This window comes from Manduca sexta, chromosome 18, assembly GCF_014839805.1.
Source record: "Manduca sexta isolate Smith_Timp_Sample1 chromosome 18, JHU_Msex_v1.0, whole genome shotgun sequence".
Taxonomy (NCBI): Eukaryota; Metazoa; Arthropoda; class Insecta; order Lepidoptera; family Sphingidae; genus Manduca; species Manduca sexta.
In genome coordinates, this window is record NC_051132.1 from 6805397 (window position 1) to 6822762 (window position 17366).

At 32.0% G+C, this 17366-nt stretch overlaps 1 protein-coding gene across 1 annotated transcript in view; it reads left to right on the forward strand.

Annotated features, from left to right (window-relative positions):
* The window catches only part of LOC115449453, a 51037-nt gene extending 40355 nt beyond the window's left edge, over positions 1–10682 (forward strand). Inside the window, exons 2-8 of the mRNA XM_030177284.2 lie at positions 3335–3993; positions 4124–4246; positions 5710–5911; positions 6896–6986; positions 7282–7381; positions 9031–9196; positions 9607–10682. Of these exons, the coding sequence (XP_030033144.1) occupies positions 3414–3993; positions 4124–4246; positions 5710–5911; positions 6896–6986; positions 7282–7381; positions 9031–9196; positions 9607–9817 (1473 nt within the window). The 5' untranslated portion in view covers positions 3335–3413 and the 3' untranslated portion in view covers positions 9818–10682. The remainder of the gene's footprint in view (positions 1–3334; positions 3994–4123; positions 4247–5709; positions 5912–6895; positions 6987–7281; positions 7382–9030; positions 9197–9606) is intronic.
* Positions 10683–17366: the final 6684 nt, after the last annotated feature.

Genomic DNA, 17366 nt, shown 5'->3' on the forward strand with positions numbered 1-17366 from the left:
TGATAGAGTACCGACATAATATATCGATAATGATTAATGGCAAAAAACACGTTGGCATTAAGATAAAAGTGAATATATTTGTTGAAATAATGGAACTTACGCTGCAAAAGTTTCTTACTCCAGTCACTTTCATCTTTATATTTGTTAAGATATCGGCACTTATAAAGATTACTTTGAGCAAAACTACTGACCACTTTCTATTGCGATTCAAGATATAAGGCCCTTTACTCTTTAGATTCCGACAGACACACGATAACTTTAATAATAGGATACCAACGTAATATATCGATAATGATTATTGGCATAAAATACGTTGGCATTAAGATAAAAGTGAATATATTTAGAGGAAAAAGTGCCGCCGATGTTATTTTGAGCATGTTATAAGGTCGTCGACCTTTGTAGTTTATAAATATACGTCCATCAAATTACCATACATTTTCTTGAGAATTTCGCGTAATATAACAAGAAAGTAGTAAACATGTTTACCAAACGGTTTGAAGATTTACTAGAACTTATTAATGGCGTTAGTTTTTACGCCTTTGGTTTTAAATTACTTTTCAACGTCATGGTTGGTTTTAGAAACCATATTTTATTTATTATTTTATTATTTAAGGAAAGCTTACAGACTAATAACTTAATAACATAGTGTAGAGATATACACATTAAAGGTCTGTTTCACCAGTTTCAAACAAATTTTATCTGACATGTATCGTGTGAACAGCTAATGTAGATAGAACTCATTTTATTATCATTTATTTGGGAACATAAATAAGATGACTATTGTATTTGGTCGGCTTATCCATTTATGTGACTAGTAGCATTCACTCAGAAGTTGTAAAACTGACGCTAATTTTTCACTAAAGATCCTGACAATCTTCTAGTAAGTAAAAATAATTAATAAAATTTTACATCACAATTATAATTTCTCTAACTATATAAAATCGTTATACATTTTGTTATTAATGACATCATCATTGTAAATAATTAAAACAAACAAATAGTTACACAAGAGCTTAACTTTTGCTGTTATGTTACCATAAAATCAAATAATTTAAAAATAAAACATCTATGAATACATAACTTACATTATCAAGTCCAATTGTTTAATGACGCAAAAAAAATCTTAATTACTGTGCAGTCTTTCAAATGAATCATTTAAATATAAACAACTTTAGAATCAATTTAAGATAAAATAAAGTATCTGATATTCCATTTAAATCGATTGATTGAATCAATCCCTGAAAGATATCGATAGACATAAGTAAAGAATAGAATGATCATTGTCTATCTATTTCTTAAATGAATATAGGCAAACGCTATCATGCGATTTAGAACCATAGAGAACGTTACATACTTACAGAAAAGTGTCAGGTACTAGCCGCACAATCGCTTTATCTCTTCCTAAAAAATAAATATTGTGAGGATTTTGTTCAGTCTCCATTTTTACTAAACGCTTTATCTCTTTCTAAAGCATAAATATTGGGGATTTTGTCCAGTTTCAACCTTACTAAATATAACATAAAATAACGATGATACTACAATCTTATTATCTGTCCATCATAAAGGCAATTTGTTGAAATATTGAACAATATGTCTATTTACGTTCCATCGCAATATGAGAAAGAGGATTATTGTTAGGAATTTTAATAGATTATATCTGCTGACTCCTGTTTATTTTTCCATGGCATTAGTAGATATTGTCGTAGCGTTATAATAACTATATTATAAAAAAAAACAAGAAACTAAACCCCGACTTTTTAAGTTCAATCTAAGGTTGCGTCTTATGCGATTTTAGTGAACGATACATATTATATAAGGTAAAACGTAACAGATAAAAACATGGACGAAAAATATAGCTATGTTCAATGATGTGGATTTAGTATTTCATAACAATCTTTTTAAATATTTATTACAATACCATAATAAATCTTCCCAATATTCAACAACCTTACAGAAGTTACTGCAATAATTAAACAAAACAATTTTATAAAAATACCTTCTATTGTTTTAACTTCAGAGTTAATTAAGTAATGTCTATAAAATGAATTTCCACTCTTAACAATTCACTGTTTTGTTTTCGTCAAAACTATTTCTTTGTCTAAAACGTACTACCTTCGTCACTACAGCTTTTTAAATTAACACTGAATCAGAAAAAGAAATGAGCAATTGTCTAATTTAACATAACAGACTCAAAGCAAAAGGCCATTTGAGATAAGTGGTTTACCCGTAAGTCACGGGAGGTAAGTTGTTTAAATGCATAAATGTAATCTGAACGGTGCATTTAACTTCAAAACAGCTCTAATGCGACTGCACAACTTAATTATAAGCAGCTGACGCGAGTACACAAAAGACTTAATCTATGTAATACTATATACGTCAATGGTTATATTCGTCTTTATAAGACTGGCTTTTGCTTGCGGCTATGACCGCGTTAAGGAGTTTTCCCGAGATAAATGTCCAGCTTTACATTTTCCCGGGACAAAATTGGACCTATACTTTAAGTTAGACCTCTAGAAATACACTGATGAAATCTGCATTCAAATTCATGTAGTAGTTTTTGCGTAATGCGTGTGCAATCATACAGGCAGAAAAAATCTATAACCTTGAATTTACAAATTAAGTGACTTTTCTAATATTAACTATACGAAAAAAAAAGAAAATAAACGAACTTTAAATTATTATAAATCGAATTCAAGTCCTTTAAAAGTTAATAAACTAAAAGAGCACCCAGACAAAGACCAATCTAAAAAAAGATTATTAGTAATGCAAAGAACTCAGTGAGAATAAAAATAAACAAGTACAAAAATATCTACTCAGTTCTTTAATTATGCTGGAAAGATATTTAACAATTGAGCTTTCATCCCACGTAATGCAGAGAATTTTTTATAATTAATTTTCTCATTTCATAATAAAGAATCTTTAAAGAACTATGTGACGTAACCTTATAATGTTATAAAGAGACGTAACATTTTTTGAAGGACAAATTTAAATTGATATGTAAAATAAAGTATACATAAAGTCAGCTAAACCTATCAAAAAACGTTTTATTTTTTTTCCAGTATCCGTACCTTATTTCTCGATCTTCCAAAAACAACTTGGCGGTCTTTTAATCAAGATTCCCATAATAACAAAAATATTAATATTGTAAATATATACAATATATATTATGTTGTCGTTTAAAAAATAATGTCAAATAAAGTAGATACTACATAGAAGCGCTATTGTATCGGAATAACTTTCCTATACAAATCAGGTCATAGTGTTTACTTTACTAAGAACAATGATGCGAATGATCTTTGCAACGATTTTCTAATAGCAATTTCATTTGTTGCAGGTTTCACCATCAATGAGGCAAGAAGAATCCACCAAACGAAATAAATAACAAACGGTGATGAGTTTTGAAAAGACTGAAAATGGACATAATAAAAATACAAACAAATTTTAGCAGGAGATCGGAGTGGAGGTTCCAAAAATGTATTTTAGTCATGTACATATCTCTGCTTGTTTTACAAGTGAATTGTCAAAACACAAATGACAAAACGAGTCAAACAAACTCGACCAAAAACGATGTAGATTTTAGAAAAAGCGATTGCCATAGTTGTGAATCTAGTAGTAAAATTGATAATAAAACGGATGTAGTCAATGATAATATAAATGGAGATATTGTTAGTAACTTCCTCACAACATTAAATAAACTTGTAGAAATTTATGAAATGGAAAATAAAACAGATCTCTATGTAGAGAATAATTTAGAAGTATTAGTTGGTGAAGAACTAAGAAAAGATTTTATGAAAGCATTAGAAGGAACAGATTCAAAATCTACAGACAGATCTGATAGTGAAAAAGATGACAATCACACAGATTCAGAAGGAAGAGCTTTATTTAGCAAATACACGTATGAGTACAGATTGTTTCAAAAAATTAAGAACTTTATTGACACGCATATTATGTCCATTAATATCCCAAAAGCAGCAAGAATAATTGGTTTAAGATGTAAGTATATATTTTTAATTATTGGAATTTTAAGTGTGGAAGAAAACTGATTTGTATTTTTTAGACTAGTAAGTTAAATTACAAAAAAAAATAACAAAAACCCTATAATTTAACCTATGGTCTGTTTCAGCATTTGGCATCAATAAATTCTTCTTGCCGATACTCATCGCTGGGCAAGTGCTTATAAAGTCGGTTCTCTTCGCAATGTTCCTGCCAAGCATCCTCGGAAGTTTCGGCAAGATCCTCGGGAAAGGTAATGAAGTTTTTTCTATTGAACAGCCTTGGAATGCGTTAATCTTCAACCTTGCTTTTACCCCCATAGTATTATAACCATTATAACTTAATGTGAAGAAATTATATAATAATATGGTCGTTTTACTCTAAAAGTAATTAATTTCTGAAATATCAAGCTAAAGTTTTGCGTACACTAAATACGTAATATTATTGTACTCGTTGAAATATTACTGCAACTTAGAAATGCGTTAAAAACTGACTGCCAAACTTTACGGAAGATCGATTGCTCCGCTCCTTCTACATGGGTTGTGATTGATCGAAAGCGTTTCGTTTTGATATCAACTCATTTCTATCTATGGACACTGGACATGCCTTGCTCATCATTCGTAATACTAACTATATTTCTGTATCAACAAGAAATTCCGCTTTGAAGGTTTCTTGCTAAATTACTGATGTTGCAATGCAAATTGGTTTTTATAGTAATATGGCTCACATTTCACATTGGGCTCATATGTTATTCTACCATTAAACTATAACAACATAAGCAACAAAAGTACTCGGTCAAAGTGATGATATACTTTTCTATATGGAATCGAGGTTGGTCGCCGAGGGAAAGTTTTTAATCCCAACGCTCACGGTTCGATCACATATAAACTGTAATAGCAAAGTTGTGTTCTACTTTAAGTTGCTAATGCAAGAAATATAATAATTACAAACTTAATTATAGATAATATTAAAAAATATGTCTAACTGCAAATTGTCTATCAAGAATAAAACAACAGAAAATAAAAAAGTGGTATTTTACAGAAACGTACTTCGTATGTATTTACATCATAAATGCCAAAGCCATAGTTAAGAATGCAACTAATCAAATTGCTAAAATAATAAGGATTTTATGTAAGCTCTCCGAGTTCAAAAGAGCGCAGTATAAAAATATTAATACAAGCGCACATGACAAGAGAAAAACTACTAACTGGATTTCAGTGAATAAGCACAAAAAAATCGTCAAAGCAAATCAAAATAGCACTTTAATACAAAAAAAAAACGATATAGATCGTAGCAAATCTAAAACTATACTTTAATGTAAAATAAAAATGTAACTTTATTTAATCATAAACCCGAAATAAATTCAGAAAAAAGAATATTTCAACATCGATGATCTCAACATTAAAAATATTAACAAGGCTTTGATTATACACAATATATTATGCCCTTATTTAAATCAAACGCTTCTTACTGACTAAATATTTATACTTAGCTGTATATCGACATTTAAATACCATAGTCTACAACGTTTAAACTTTAAAGTGATTACAAAAAGTAACACATTTCGTAATAAGCAGTTTATTCGTTGTATCATTTTCATCATTACATTTAGTAAATTCGTTCATTGCAAAATCTACTAAACTTGTAAAAGACGTAAAAATACCTTACTGCCTATTACAATATTTCTTAATATATCAAATTTCTATATTTTTCCAGGAATATCCCAGCTCTCAGCTACGTCTAGCCAAGCCAGCTATCCGCCAGCTAATGGCGATGACCAGGTTGGCTACAATACCGATAACAAGGACTTTATGGGTTACGAGACGAACGCAGCTGGGACTTACGCGTATCCTCAAGAAGGCATGTACGGAATGGACGCTAATGACGTCAACGAATTAGGCAATGTTGATATGTCCCGGTGAGTAAAAGTAATAGTACACTATTATTACAACTAGCTTATTCTAAATATCGAAGTTTTATTCCCGATTATTAAATTAATTAGAATTATTATCAATATACTCGAATTATTGTCACGTAGTTATATTTCATCTGCGCTATGACTATCTCACCGAGGTCCCGGAGTGTGGTATTCATGCCCAATACGACGATAGTAGCACCCTTTATAAAAAGACACACATGGCGAGAGTAGACGCCCTGGTTGCACCACTACCTTAATGAAAGAGTAAGGTGTGTCTTGTGTGTTATATATGAATCTCATCAATCTCTTCCCTTAAACCAATTGAATTAATTAACTACACATATTCATATATGTTTATATCTTCAGCCTAGTTTAAAACCATGTCAACCAGATAAAAATAAATACCTTAATAGTTATACCAACTTAAATAAGCGGGACTAGATACACAATACAAAAAATTAAAGAAACACTCGGTTCCTGGCAATAAAACGATAAAACGCAATTTGAAGCTTCCTCAGTAAACATATTTTCATACCATTAGGCCAATTTATGGCTTACTTATTCAATTTTCCACTCAAAGGCGGTAAATTTTGGGAAATTGCCGAAACGATTCCCGTTGAGGTAAACAAGAAAGAAATTTCATTTGTGCGGTATGTTCCTAGTGATTGGAACATTTAGATTAAGTTGGACCTGAAAAGGGCAAAAGTCATCACGCAGATACGTAGTATAACTTATTCAAAGAGTAGTGCAATTTTTTCCTTCATTTTTCATAATATTTTTAAGACCCCTAGAGAGGGTAAGCAAAAGGATAGGTTAGAAAAAATATTGGCTCACATAAATCAAGACATTCTGTAAGATTATTACAACAATCTCAATAGGTATTAATATATTATTAATAACCCTATTTAATAAATACTGAGCGTGGCAAAATTCCGTAATCTCTTCTTGACTTGTCAATTGTCCTATAAAATATTATCTTTCCAGATTTGGCATGGGAGGTCAGAAGGTTGCTTATCTTCCGAGTAAGAACAGTTACTACAAGAACCAGATGGTCACGGCTGCCAATAATTATAAGGTAAGCTTGAGGATAAGTTGGAGACAGTGATGTGTACCTAGCTGCTAAGATGGGGTAATCTTAAGATATGGAAGAATCGCTGTAACTCCCCTTCATAATAATAATGAATTGTTGACGTTGAAATTTCCATTTAAACCATTTATACTACAAACACATAAATACAACAAAAAAAAGTATAAAAAGAAAAAAAACACACACACACACACACAGTTAACGATACCAGCCACACAATGGATTTCTTGCATGATGTGTGGTAGAATTTAATTAAATGACGTTTTTGTTGCTAAATTTCCAGGTGTTCCAGAAGATTCCGGCTTCCTCAATGATCCTGAGCAACTACGATCCTTTCTACTCACCTTTACTATCACGACTGGATGGAATATTTGCGAGACTAGGTAATAATAATTTTAAATCAAACTATATCAGCAAATGAGTAAACAGAGACGTAATTGATGCAAAATTCACAAGCTCTCTTATATAATATAGAGTTATATATGTAGTCTTATATAGAGTTGATATTATTGGAGGCCGTTATTAACAGTGATTTAAAGATTTTGAAGCGAAAAAAATTTCTCACGCGTGTAACGCCACGAGCAAAACCTTTTACTAGTAATGTAAAAAATCTATAGAAGCAAAATGGAAATTCATACTAATAAATCCGACAGTAATTTTGTATATCTGCTGTTACGCTTTCGTTTTGTTTACGGCTTAACTTAAACACTGAACCGATTTCAATGAAATTGTGTAAGGAGATATTTTGAGACCCTCAGAAGTGCATAGGCTACTTTTGACCCCGGAAAATATATAGTGGGACTTTTATCCCTGAAGAACTTTTTCACGCAGGCGGAGCAGCGAGCAAAAGCTAGTATTATATATTCAAATGTTGACTTTCAGATAAAGTGCAAATTTATTTCCATCCTATACAAATACAAATTATAACCAAATTCTCTAATTCTGGCAAATATCATTAGTACTGAACTGCCAACTCAACTCTATTAAGTATGATGAATTTTTTTCAATATAATCTAGAGGTATTCAGCAAATGGACTATGCAAACAATTAGGCCGATCATTTCAACTGACTAAACATCTCTGTATAAAACCCATTGCCATGCACTATTTCAATCTGCGGAAAATATCGCATAAAATTTGCATCTGAATAATGTATGCCAGGTAAAGTACCCTGGGTGGAAATAAGGCAGAGGTTCCCAAAGTTTTTTGTAAAGGCACCCCGCGGTCTTAAATAGTAATACCTATACGCCCCATCTCTTCAATGGAAAGAAGAGAAATCCGGGGGACTTAAAAAATATCATAACTAATATTATGAAATAAATTTGTTTATTTGTTACTGGTTCAAGTATTTTGTTAGAGAACCCTGCAGCCTAAAATAGAAATACCTACACGCCCCATCTCTTCAATTCAAGAAACAGGAATCCGGGCTTAAAAAGTATCCTAATATTATAAAAATGAATTTGTGTATTTATAACGCCTTCGTACCTTTATTACTCAAACTTCTGATCATAAAATTTCGCATATACGTCAGGGATGCAGAAGGTCATATGGTATCCTCAAGCCCGAAAATAATACTGCTCCCGAAGGATAGAAATAGTTTAACAAAATCTACATAACCGCCCTTTACATGTTATCACGCTGCCCTAGGAGGCGCTTCCTCCACTTTGAAAAGCAATGATATAGTGCATTAAATGAACGAGCAATGTCGGAAGTAGATACCAGTAAAGTAAACAACATACAAATTCTCTATTCTTTAAGATACTAAAATCCTACGATGTGTGTTCGTTTTATATTAGAATTTGAAGAAAGGCAAAAATATGTTAGAAAATTCATAGATGTGTAGTTGGTTTTTAGTATAGCGGTTCGTCCTTGGAAAGAAATGCTCTCTAACCGCTGGCGGTATTATATTATCCTCCATTTTGTTATGAACGAAAAATATTTCTGTCCAAACTCATCTCAAAATACCATAACAAACTCTTCAGTTTTATTTATTAGTGTAAATATAATTTTGAATCTTATGCCTTTTCTTTCAGGATTAGCCCCAGCAGAAAACACAGTCAACGAAGAGGCCCAAATAGGTGGCCAAAGCCTGAGTGACGTCAAATTAGAATCTTGCAGAGAACAACTGATATGCCTGATGTATTCAAGTCCAGCAAAATACGCGCCCTACAGTAACCTGGTTTCAGCACAATTGAGCAGGTAAATGAGAGTACATTGTAAAGCATGTATTATATATATTTAATACAAAATGAGAAATAGATAATATACATTCTAATTGGACTAAAGACATATAATGTGGCAATGTCTGCAAATTGTTCATAGTAATTCACTCAAAGTTTGTAGCCATGTACTTTTGTTGGAAGAATGTAAAACATAATGTTTGTGGCATAATGTTTTTGTTGCCTTTTCATGTGAATATAGTTTAATAGTTTTTACTCATTGGTAATAGCTGTTTAGAATTTAAATTTAAAAAGCTTTCTATTGTTTCTTGATCACATAATAAAACAGTTCGTCTGTTTGGTATCCGTGCATAATTTCAACAATTTTATATTATTTATCAATTTACACCGAATTTGGTCGTTATTATCTAGCATCTTCCTCCTTTCCAGAGAACTGAACGAACTCCGTCGTCCAGTGTCAGACAACCCTGAGATCCTGCGGTTCTTCCGCTACATGAGGGCAGCTCGTCGCGGACAGGAAGGCGCGGACTGCATGCGGTCCCATCCAGGATGCTCGTCCAACGCAGCACCAGCGCACACCATGATTGCCGCCTATCATGACATCAACAAACTCGTTACTGCTAGAAAATTTAGACATTGATTTTATTAAAGATTTATGGAGATACAATTTCAGATTGTCTTTTTCACCAAAACGAGATTCAAAGTTAAAACCTATCGTATATTTCTATTATGCAGAGCAGAATCATATATCGCATTACGTACTGTATTGAAGTGATTTTAATAATATCTTCTAACTACGATTGTGATTGTCTGAGTATCGTAGTTCACACAATATCCCTTTGTTCCATCATATTTACATGATAACTTAAAAGTAATAAATAAATTAAATACAAATTATTATTAGAAAATATTTCGGTTGATGGAACTTCTAAGAAAGCGTCTCAAAATAGACTAGTCTGCAATCTTATGTTTTATCAGAATTTGTTAAAAATCAGTGTTACGTTGTTATGAATGGTTATATTGTTAAAAGATTTTTTTCGTTATAGAATCAATAATGGTGTGACAAAAATCCTTCAAATCAAATCAGAAAACACAATTGAAACGGTAAAAATCTTTTATATTATGGTAATAAATGTTAATTTATTTTTATATGATAGAAAAAAAAACTTATTTATTGTGTGTTTGTAATTTATCGTGTGTATGTCGTGTGATTGAAGTTTAATTTATTTTTACTCATCTGTCACAACTTAACTTATAACTTATTTATTGGTAGCCTCGTAATTTTACTATTTTTAAGTTTGGTTAACGTTTCAAATATTTTTTTATGTCTTTTATTTATTAAGTGTATTGTTTTATTATAAAACCACCCAAAGCTATATATTATAATTTAATTTCAGTTGTCATGAGCCAAACTTTGTATATTTGTCGTCACACATTTGATGAGGTTGGAAAGTATTTTTGGTCCCAGTAGAAAATTGGACTAGAAATAAACTTAATACAACATTGTATATAAATTATTTAATTAATGTTAAATATTGTATTAAGGTATACAATGAAATATTTAAGAATCTATATTTATTGTTATTTATTGTAATAGTCATAATTTAGCAAAGTTTAAATTCAAGAAATAAAATGTAAATTTTGTAAAATATTACTTTTTTATTCCATAATCATATTCATGTTTAAAAAAATAAGACTATAGTATAGTGCTAGTATAAACAATGTCCACACCACAGTAAATACGAATATCTAAGAAAACTCAAATTACCTACAGCGAATCCATTATTCTGATACTACAATTCAGTTATAATATTTATACCTCTATCAATCTTTTTCTACACAATTAATAATCTTCTTCAACTAAAATTTAAATAGTCTGCTATTTTTGTATTAAATGTCCGTTATCTGTATTTTTTTTATATTACACGGGACTCAAGCTAAAGAGGCTTAATTTTGTAACGTGTACCATTTCATCGACTATTTGATTAACAAAACGAACTAAAAAGCCAGAAGTGTTAGAAAATAGCCAGTGCTGACTCCAGCACAATTGGTTTGATGAGACCGGTATGATATTACTCTCAAACAGAAAACCAATATAATGATTTCTTATGTTTTCACGGATGATAGACATTGAAACAAAACTACTCATTCTGCGTAGATCCGACTGTCAACAGCAAAAATTTTAAAAAAATGTGTAATAGTAAATTGTAACTTTGACTTTTCGGATGACCAACACCTCAGTCCCTCGTGGCCACTAAGGCTGCAAAGTCTTTGAAACGTCAGAAGAAAATTATAATATAAAAAACCGCAATAAAATTCGTAAAATATTTTTATTTCAAAACCAAAATAAGCTGGAATTTTTAATATTGCATTTGTCCTGCGAAAGAGATGAGAGATTGCTCGAACACCAAAAATATCGCTTCCATGCTTCGTCCACCTTTTTATATTATATTACTTATATATAATCTAACCGCGTGAAAAATCCCTTAAAAGGAAGATTTTATAATCCGTTTTTATTGCGCAATTACCTTACTCTTGGAATCCAAAAGACGTTCTCAAGGCGCTTTTCCACAATCGTTTACGCTAAGAGAAAACAAAAATATGTATGGTAATGACATTTCCTAGCGATAAATCTATCGGTTGGATATGTCATTCCTATATTATTTTCTACCATTTTTAATCATTGTAGAAAGGTACATTGTACTTTGACTTCGGCCCTTATATACACTGAGAGCCTTTATACCAATTAATTTAACTCATGCTCAATCAACCAGAATTAAGAATTTAATGACGTAAAACATCTGCATGTAATTTATAAGATTTAGGCCCTATTTCACAAGTTTCAAATAATTTTATTTCACAGTTATCGTGTTAAACAGCTAATGTTAATTGTACACATTTTATTACTATTTATCTGTAAGCGGCGATATCCTAGTTGGGTGTGGAACGGACTGCCAAGACGAATGTCTGCAGGTTCAAATCCCAAGGGCACACAACTCTGACTTTTCTAAAAAATCATGTGTGTATTCTTTGTGAATTTATCGTTCGCTTTAACGGTGAAGGAAAACATCGTGAGGAAACCTGCACATCTGAGAAGTTCTCTATAGGAATTTCGAAGGTGTGTGAAGTCTACCAATCCGCATTAGGCCAGCGTGGTGGAGTAAGGCCTAAACCCTCTCAGTAGTAGAGGAGGCCCGCGCTCAGCAGTGGGCAAGTATATAATACAGGGCTGATATTATTATTATTATTATTATATATCAGTCTGACTTCTATATTGGTCGACTTATACATGACGAGTAGCATTTACGCAGAAGTGAAATAAACCCTAAATAGAAGACGAACATTTCGCTAGTGCTATCAAATATTGACTTAGAATTTCGAGCATCAAATTGAATCCAGTTCATCAAACCATGCCAGTTTATCTACGTGCGCTATAACCCGACATGTTTGTATGCAATTTGCAATCTGATTTCGTATAGGACGTTTGCCATCCAGCGTAGTAGTTCTGTCACCTTAATGATTCAAATTCAGTTTGCTAATCTTAATGGTTTCTTATGTTTATGCGAATGTTAGTCATGGAAATAAAACTAGTTTTTGGATTTTGTCGCGATTTTTTTAATTGCATTTTCTCCTGACGTTTCGAAGACTCTGCAGCCTTGGTGCGGTCTGAGGTGTTAGTCGTCCGAAAAATCAGTTACAATATCTAGCTACATATAAGTATCTTTCTAAAAAAAAATCCGCTGTTGACAGTCCTATCTACGGGGAATGTACTCGCGGTATTTTGAAGTCTGGCAGCCTGAAGTGTCCGAAACCAAAAAACCGGATTTGTAATATTATAATAGTAATTGCTCAAGGTAATACAATAATTATCGTTATGATTATTTTTTTAGTCCAGTTTTTAAACAGTTTTTCTCTTTTAAGATAACACATTATTAACCACCATACAGCTGTCTTCAATAAACGATTCTAATCTCAATATTCAATCCGATTCATCATTGAAATAGATAAAAAAGCGATTGGGATCGTTTATTGAAACTGGCGATATGTATCTCTCATTGAGACGTAAAATCCGAACTCTATTCAACACATAAGTTAGTTATACTGATAAATAGTGTCAGCTTTCATTGATTAAAAAGGAACTAAAGTAAGACACACTGAAGATTACAAACATAATATTTGTGAAAGCAGACCTTATATTACTAAAGGTTCTCACCAATAAGGAACTAAAGTCAGTCCATCCCAGAACATTTACGTAAATACTTGGTCTCATTTGCGAACGCGTTGAAATACAATTTCCTAGTTAGTTGGATCGGAGATCGTACTGCGGCGAGCGCAGATGTCGAACATCCGAAATCATATAACAAGTACGGGACAGGATTCGATAATTTTGATATTTGAACCGTTTATTTATTTATTTATTGCACTTAATATACAAATGTATACAGGCGGACTTAATGCCATAGGCATACTCTACCAGCCAACTTTAGGGTGGTGCAGAGACAATCATGGTAGGTGCATCACGGTAATATGACACTGAGAAAGAAGATAAATATATAAAATACCTATAATAACTATAAGTAACATTATAACTATCAAAATACATAAAATACATATTATAATTACATAAAGATATACATATAAATATATATATATATATATATATATATATATATATATATATATACTTAGTCTGGCCATAAATACTGTTACACTTAATTATAAAAAAATATTACATTTGAATTTCGAATCTGTCATTTTTATACGATTGTTCATTGTGTTTTCTCATTTTGGCGCCAATACATTGTAAAATATTTTGCGATATTAAAATGGTGTGGGGTGATAAAGAGAACCGAATCGCTGTGATAGCATTACACAAAGTAGGTATGGAGCCAAATGCAATTTTAAAACTCTCCATACACTTGGTATTAGTAAAATGTTTGTGTACCGGGCTATTAATAGGTACAATGAGACCTCCTCTGTTTGTGACAGAAAAGATCTGGCCGTCCACGTAGTGTTCGTACGAAAAAGGTGGTCAAAGCAGTAAGGGAAAGAATTCGAAGAAATCCTGTCCGAAAGCAAAAGATTTTATCTCGGGAAATGAAGATAGCACCTAGAACCATGTCGCGTATTTTAAAAGATGACTTAGGACTTGCAGCCTATAAGAGACGCACTGGCCATTTCTTAACTGATAATTTAAAGAAGAATAGGGTGGTAAAATCGAAACAACTACTGAAGCGGTACGCAAAGGGAGGTCACAGAAAAATTTTGTTTACGGATGAGAAAATTTTTACAATTGAGCAACATTTTAACAAACAAAATGACCGTATTTATGCTCAAAGCTCTAAGGAAGCTTCCCAATTAGTCGACAGAGTGCAACGTGGACATTATCCGACTTCAGTGATGGTTTGGTGGGGTGTTAGCTATGAAGGAGTGACTGAGCCATATTTTTGTGAAAAAGGTATCAAAACATCGGCACAAGTGTATCAAGATACCATTCTTGAGAAGGTAGTTAAGCCCCTTAACATCACCATGTTCAATAACCAAGTATGGTCCTTCCAGCAAGACTCGGCGCCGGGTCATAAAGCTCGGTCCACGCAGTCTTGGTTGGAATCGAACGTTTCGGACTTCATCAGAGCTGAAGACTGGCCGTCGTCTAGTCCCGATCTTAATCCGCTGGATTATGATTTGTGGTCAGTTTTAGAGAGTACAGCTTGCTCTAAACGCCATGATAATTTGGAGTCCCTAAAACAATCTATACGATTGGCAGTGAAGAATTTTCCCATGGAAAGAGTGCGTGCTTCTATTGATAACTGGCCTCATCGTTTAAAGGACTGTATTGCAGCCAATGGAGACCACTTCGAATAAGCTTTTTATATTTTTAATTGTTTTATATTTATGTATTAAACTGACACACTGTAAAAGTAATAAATGTTATTTGCAGTTAACAATTTTCTTTTTTCTTTATTACAATATTTATGGCAAGACTAGGTATATATATATATATATGTGTATATATATATATATATATATATATATAAGAATATAATGTAATATTATAAGATAAGGTGGTGACTATTCCGCTTTATTTAGCAGTAACTGTCGAACTCTCCTTTTGAAGGCAAACCGAGTGGTCGACGATCTGATTTCGGTTGGGAGTGAGTGTTTATGGAAAGCACGTCTTCGTAGATTCACTATAATATCAAATCCATGAATTTGTTATGGACTTTTGCGCTCTTAATAATAAAATAAATTAATAATGACTACCTACTTTAATTAATCTTGTTTCCTAAAGCATAGACCAGTAGTCAAGCAATTGAGTTACTTGATGACAACACAGCTACTCATAAAACATCCTTAAAGTCAAAATAATGAATCATGCTCTACTATAAAGAAAGGAAAAGAGGTTATAGAAAGGTTAAAGAACGAAGATAATTGGATAGTAAAAAATGCGAGAGAAAAAAGCGAACTTGGATAATTTATAGCTAGGCCCCGATGGAGCTTAAAATGACTAAGTCATCATCTTATAGCTATCCATCAAATCGTCGCCACTTTCACTAGTTCAGTAAGTTCATCATGTTTAATTGAAAATCTAAAACAGCTTCTTACTGGCTTCTCTAAATAGAATTACAAAATAGCCTTAAAAAATATCTTAACCTTCGAAATGTCAGATATCTAACATTATTATTAAAGTCAGATCAAAAAATTTCCTGAGCCGGTGGGAATGCATGAAAAGATTGATGATGATGGAGGAAGCGAGAGAAGTGTGCCAGAATCGTACAAAGTGACAATCCATAGTCACTGCTTACCCCTACGGGAAAGAGGCGAGATATTATACATGTACTTCGAAAAAAGGAAACAAATGAAGAAATACACGAAATAAAATTAAAGAAAACGAAAATTGGTTTACCATTACAACTAATCTTAAAACCATGGAACTAATCCACCGTCGCGCCGCAAAATTATGTTGTCATCATTAAAAAATAAAAATATCAAAATGTCAAAGTCACTGTACACCCAAGATCCGGTTTAAGACGATCCCTACCACTTTCTTGGTAGAAAGTAGACCTGACTCATTGCTTTACTGCCACTTGAATTTCAACTTTAATAATCTAATAACAGAGTATATTTACGAGGGTAAAGAAATAAATTAGGGTATTAATCATCAATGCATAATCTTACGTAAGGCTTATGTGTGTTTTCCGGTTAGTAGAGTAAATGCTTGTAAGAATTTAGGGTCAATGAACTATTTTGTCAAAACTTAGTGACTAAGTATACAGCAGTTTTCACTTAGAAAGTGATTTTCAGGTTTTCTTCTACAAATTATAAAATAACTGACCAATAGTTTTGAAGTGAGGCAGAAAGAATGTTAAACAAAAAGAACTCTATTATCAATTACGAACTAATCTGAAGTATAGGAAACGTAGATTTCTCTTGTAAATAGCAATACAAGAAGACTGACCATTTCATAGCAGTGTAGTGTTTCTTGTCGACAAGTTGACATTTAACATTTGCACAGAACGTTAGTGTTCTGCTTTCCTCAATATAGATTTAAATACTATAATCTGAAACATCGTAATCTAACAGATTTTTCAAAAATCGAATGCCTATATTCCAATCGGATATTGCTGTCTGCTCCTCCAAACTACGCCCTATGTCGGACATAAAAGCATGAAGGTCCGTTAAGACGTCATTATTGCTTATATTTGGACATGTCAAAACACATTGTGATATGACGGTTTATACGTCACGTTATCCATGAACCAAATTGTGTAAGCACTACCAGGATCCAAGCGTAGTGCGAGCTAAGAAAGAGTGGATGTAGACTTATTATATTTATTGTTTAGTTTGTACAAAAAATTATAAAGATATTTTTTTATGAATTAATTTGTGTAAATACACGGTCCGTATTATTTTATTTATAAGCGCCTTATCTTGAGATTGTCTATTTACAAATTATTTACTGTACTGGGAACGCTTTATATGTAAATATTTTTGAATTGTTAATTATACAAAAAGTTTTTAATAATAAATCAGACAGAGGGAAGAATGGAAAACTCTTCACGACTGAAAGGTAAGAAACATAAAATTAATCAAATGATTAAAAAACTAAATATTTTAAATGATTAAAATTAACTATTGGATTCAGTTCATAATACAGACTATTACACATTACATTTTTTTACTATAAT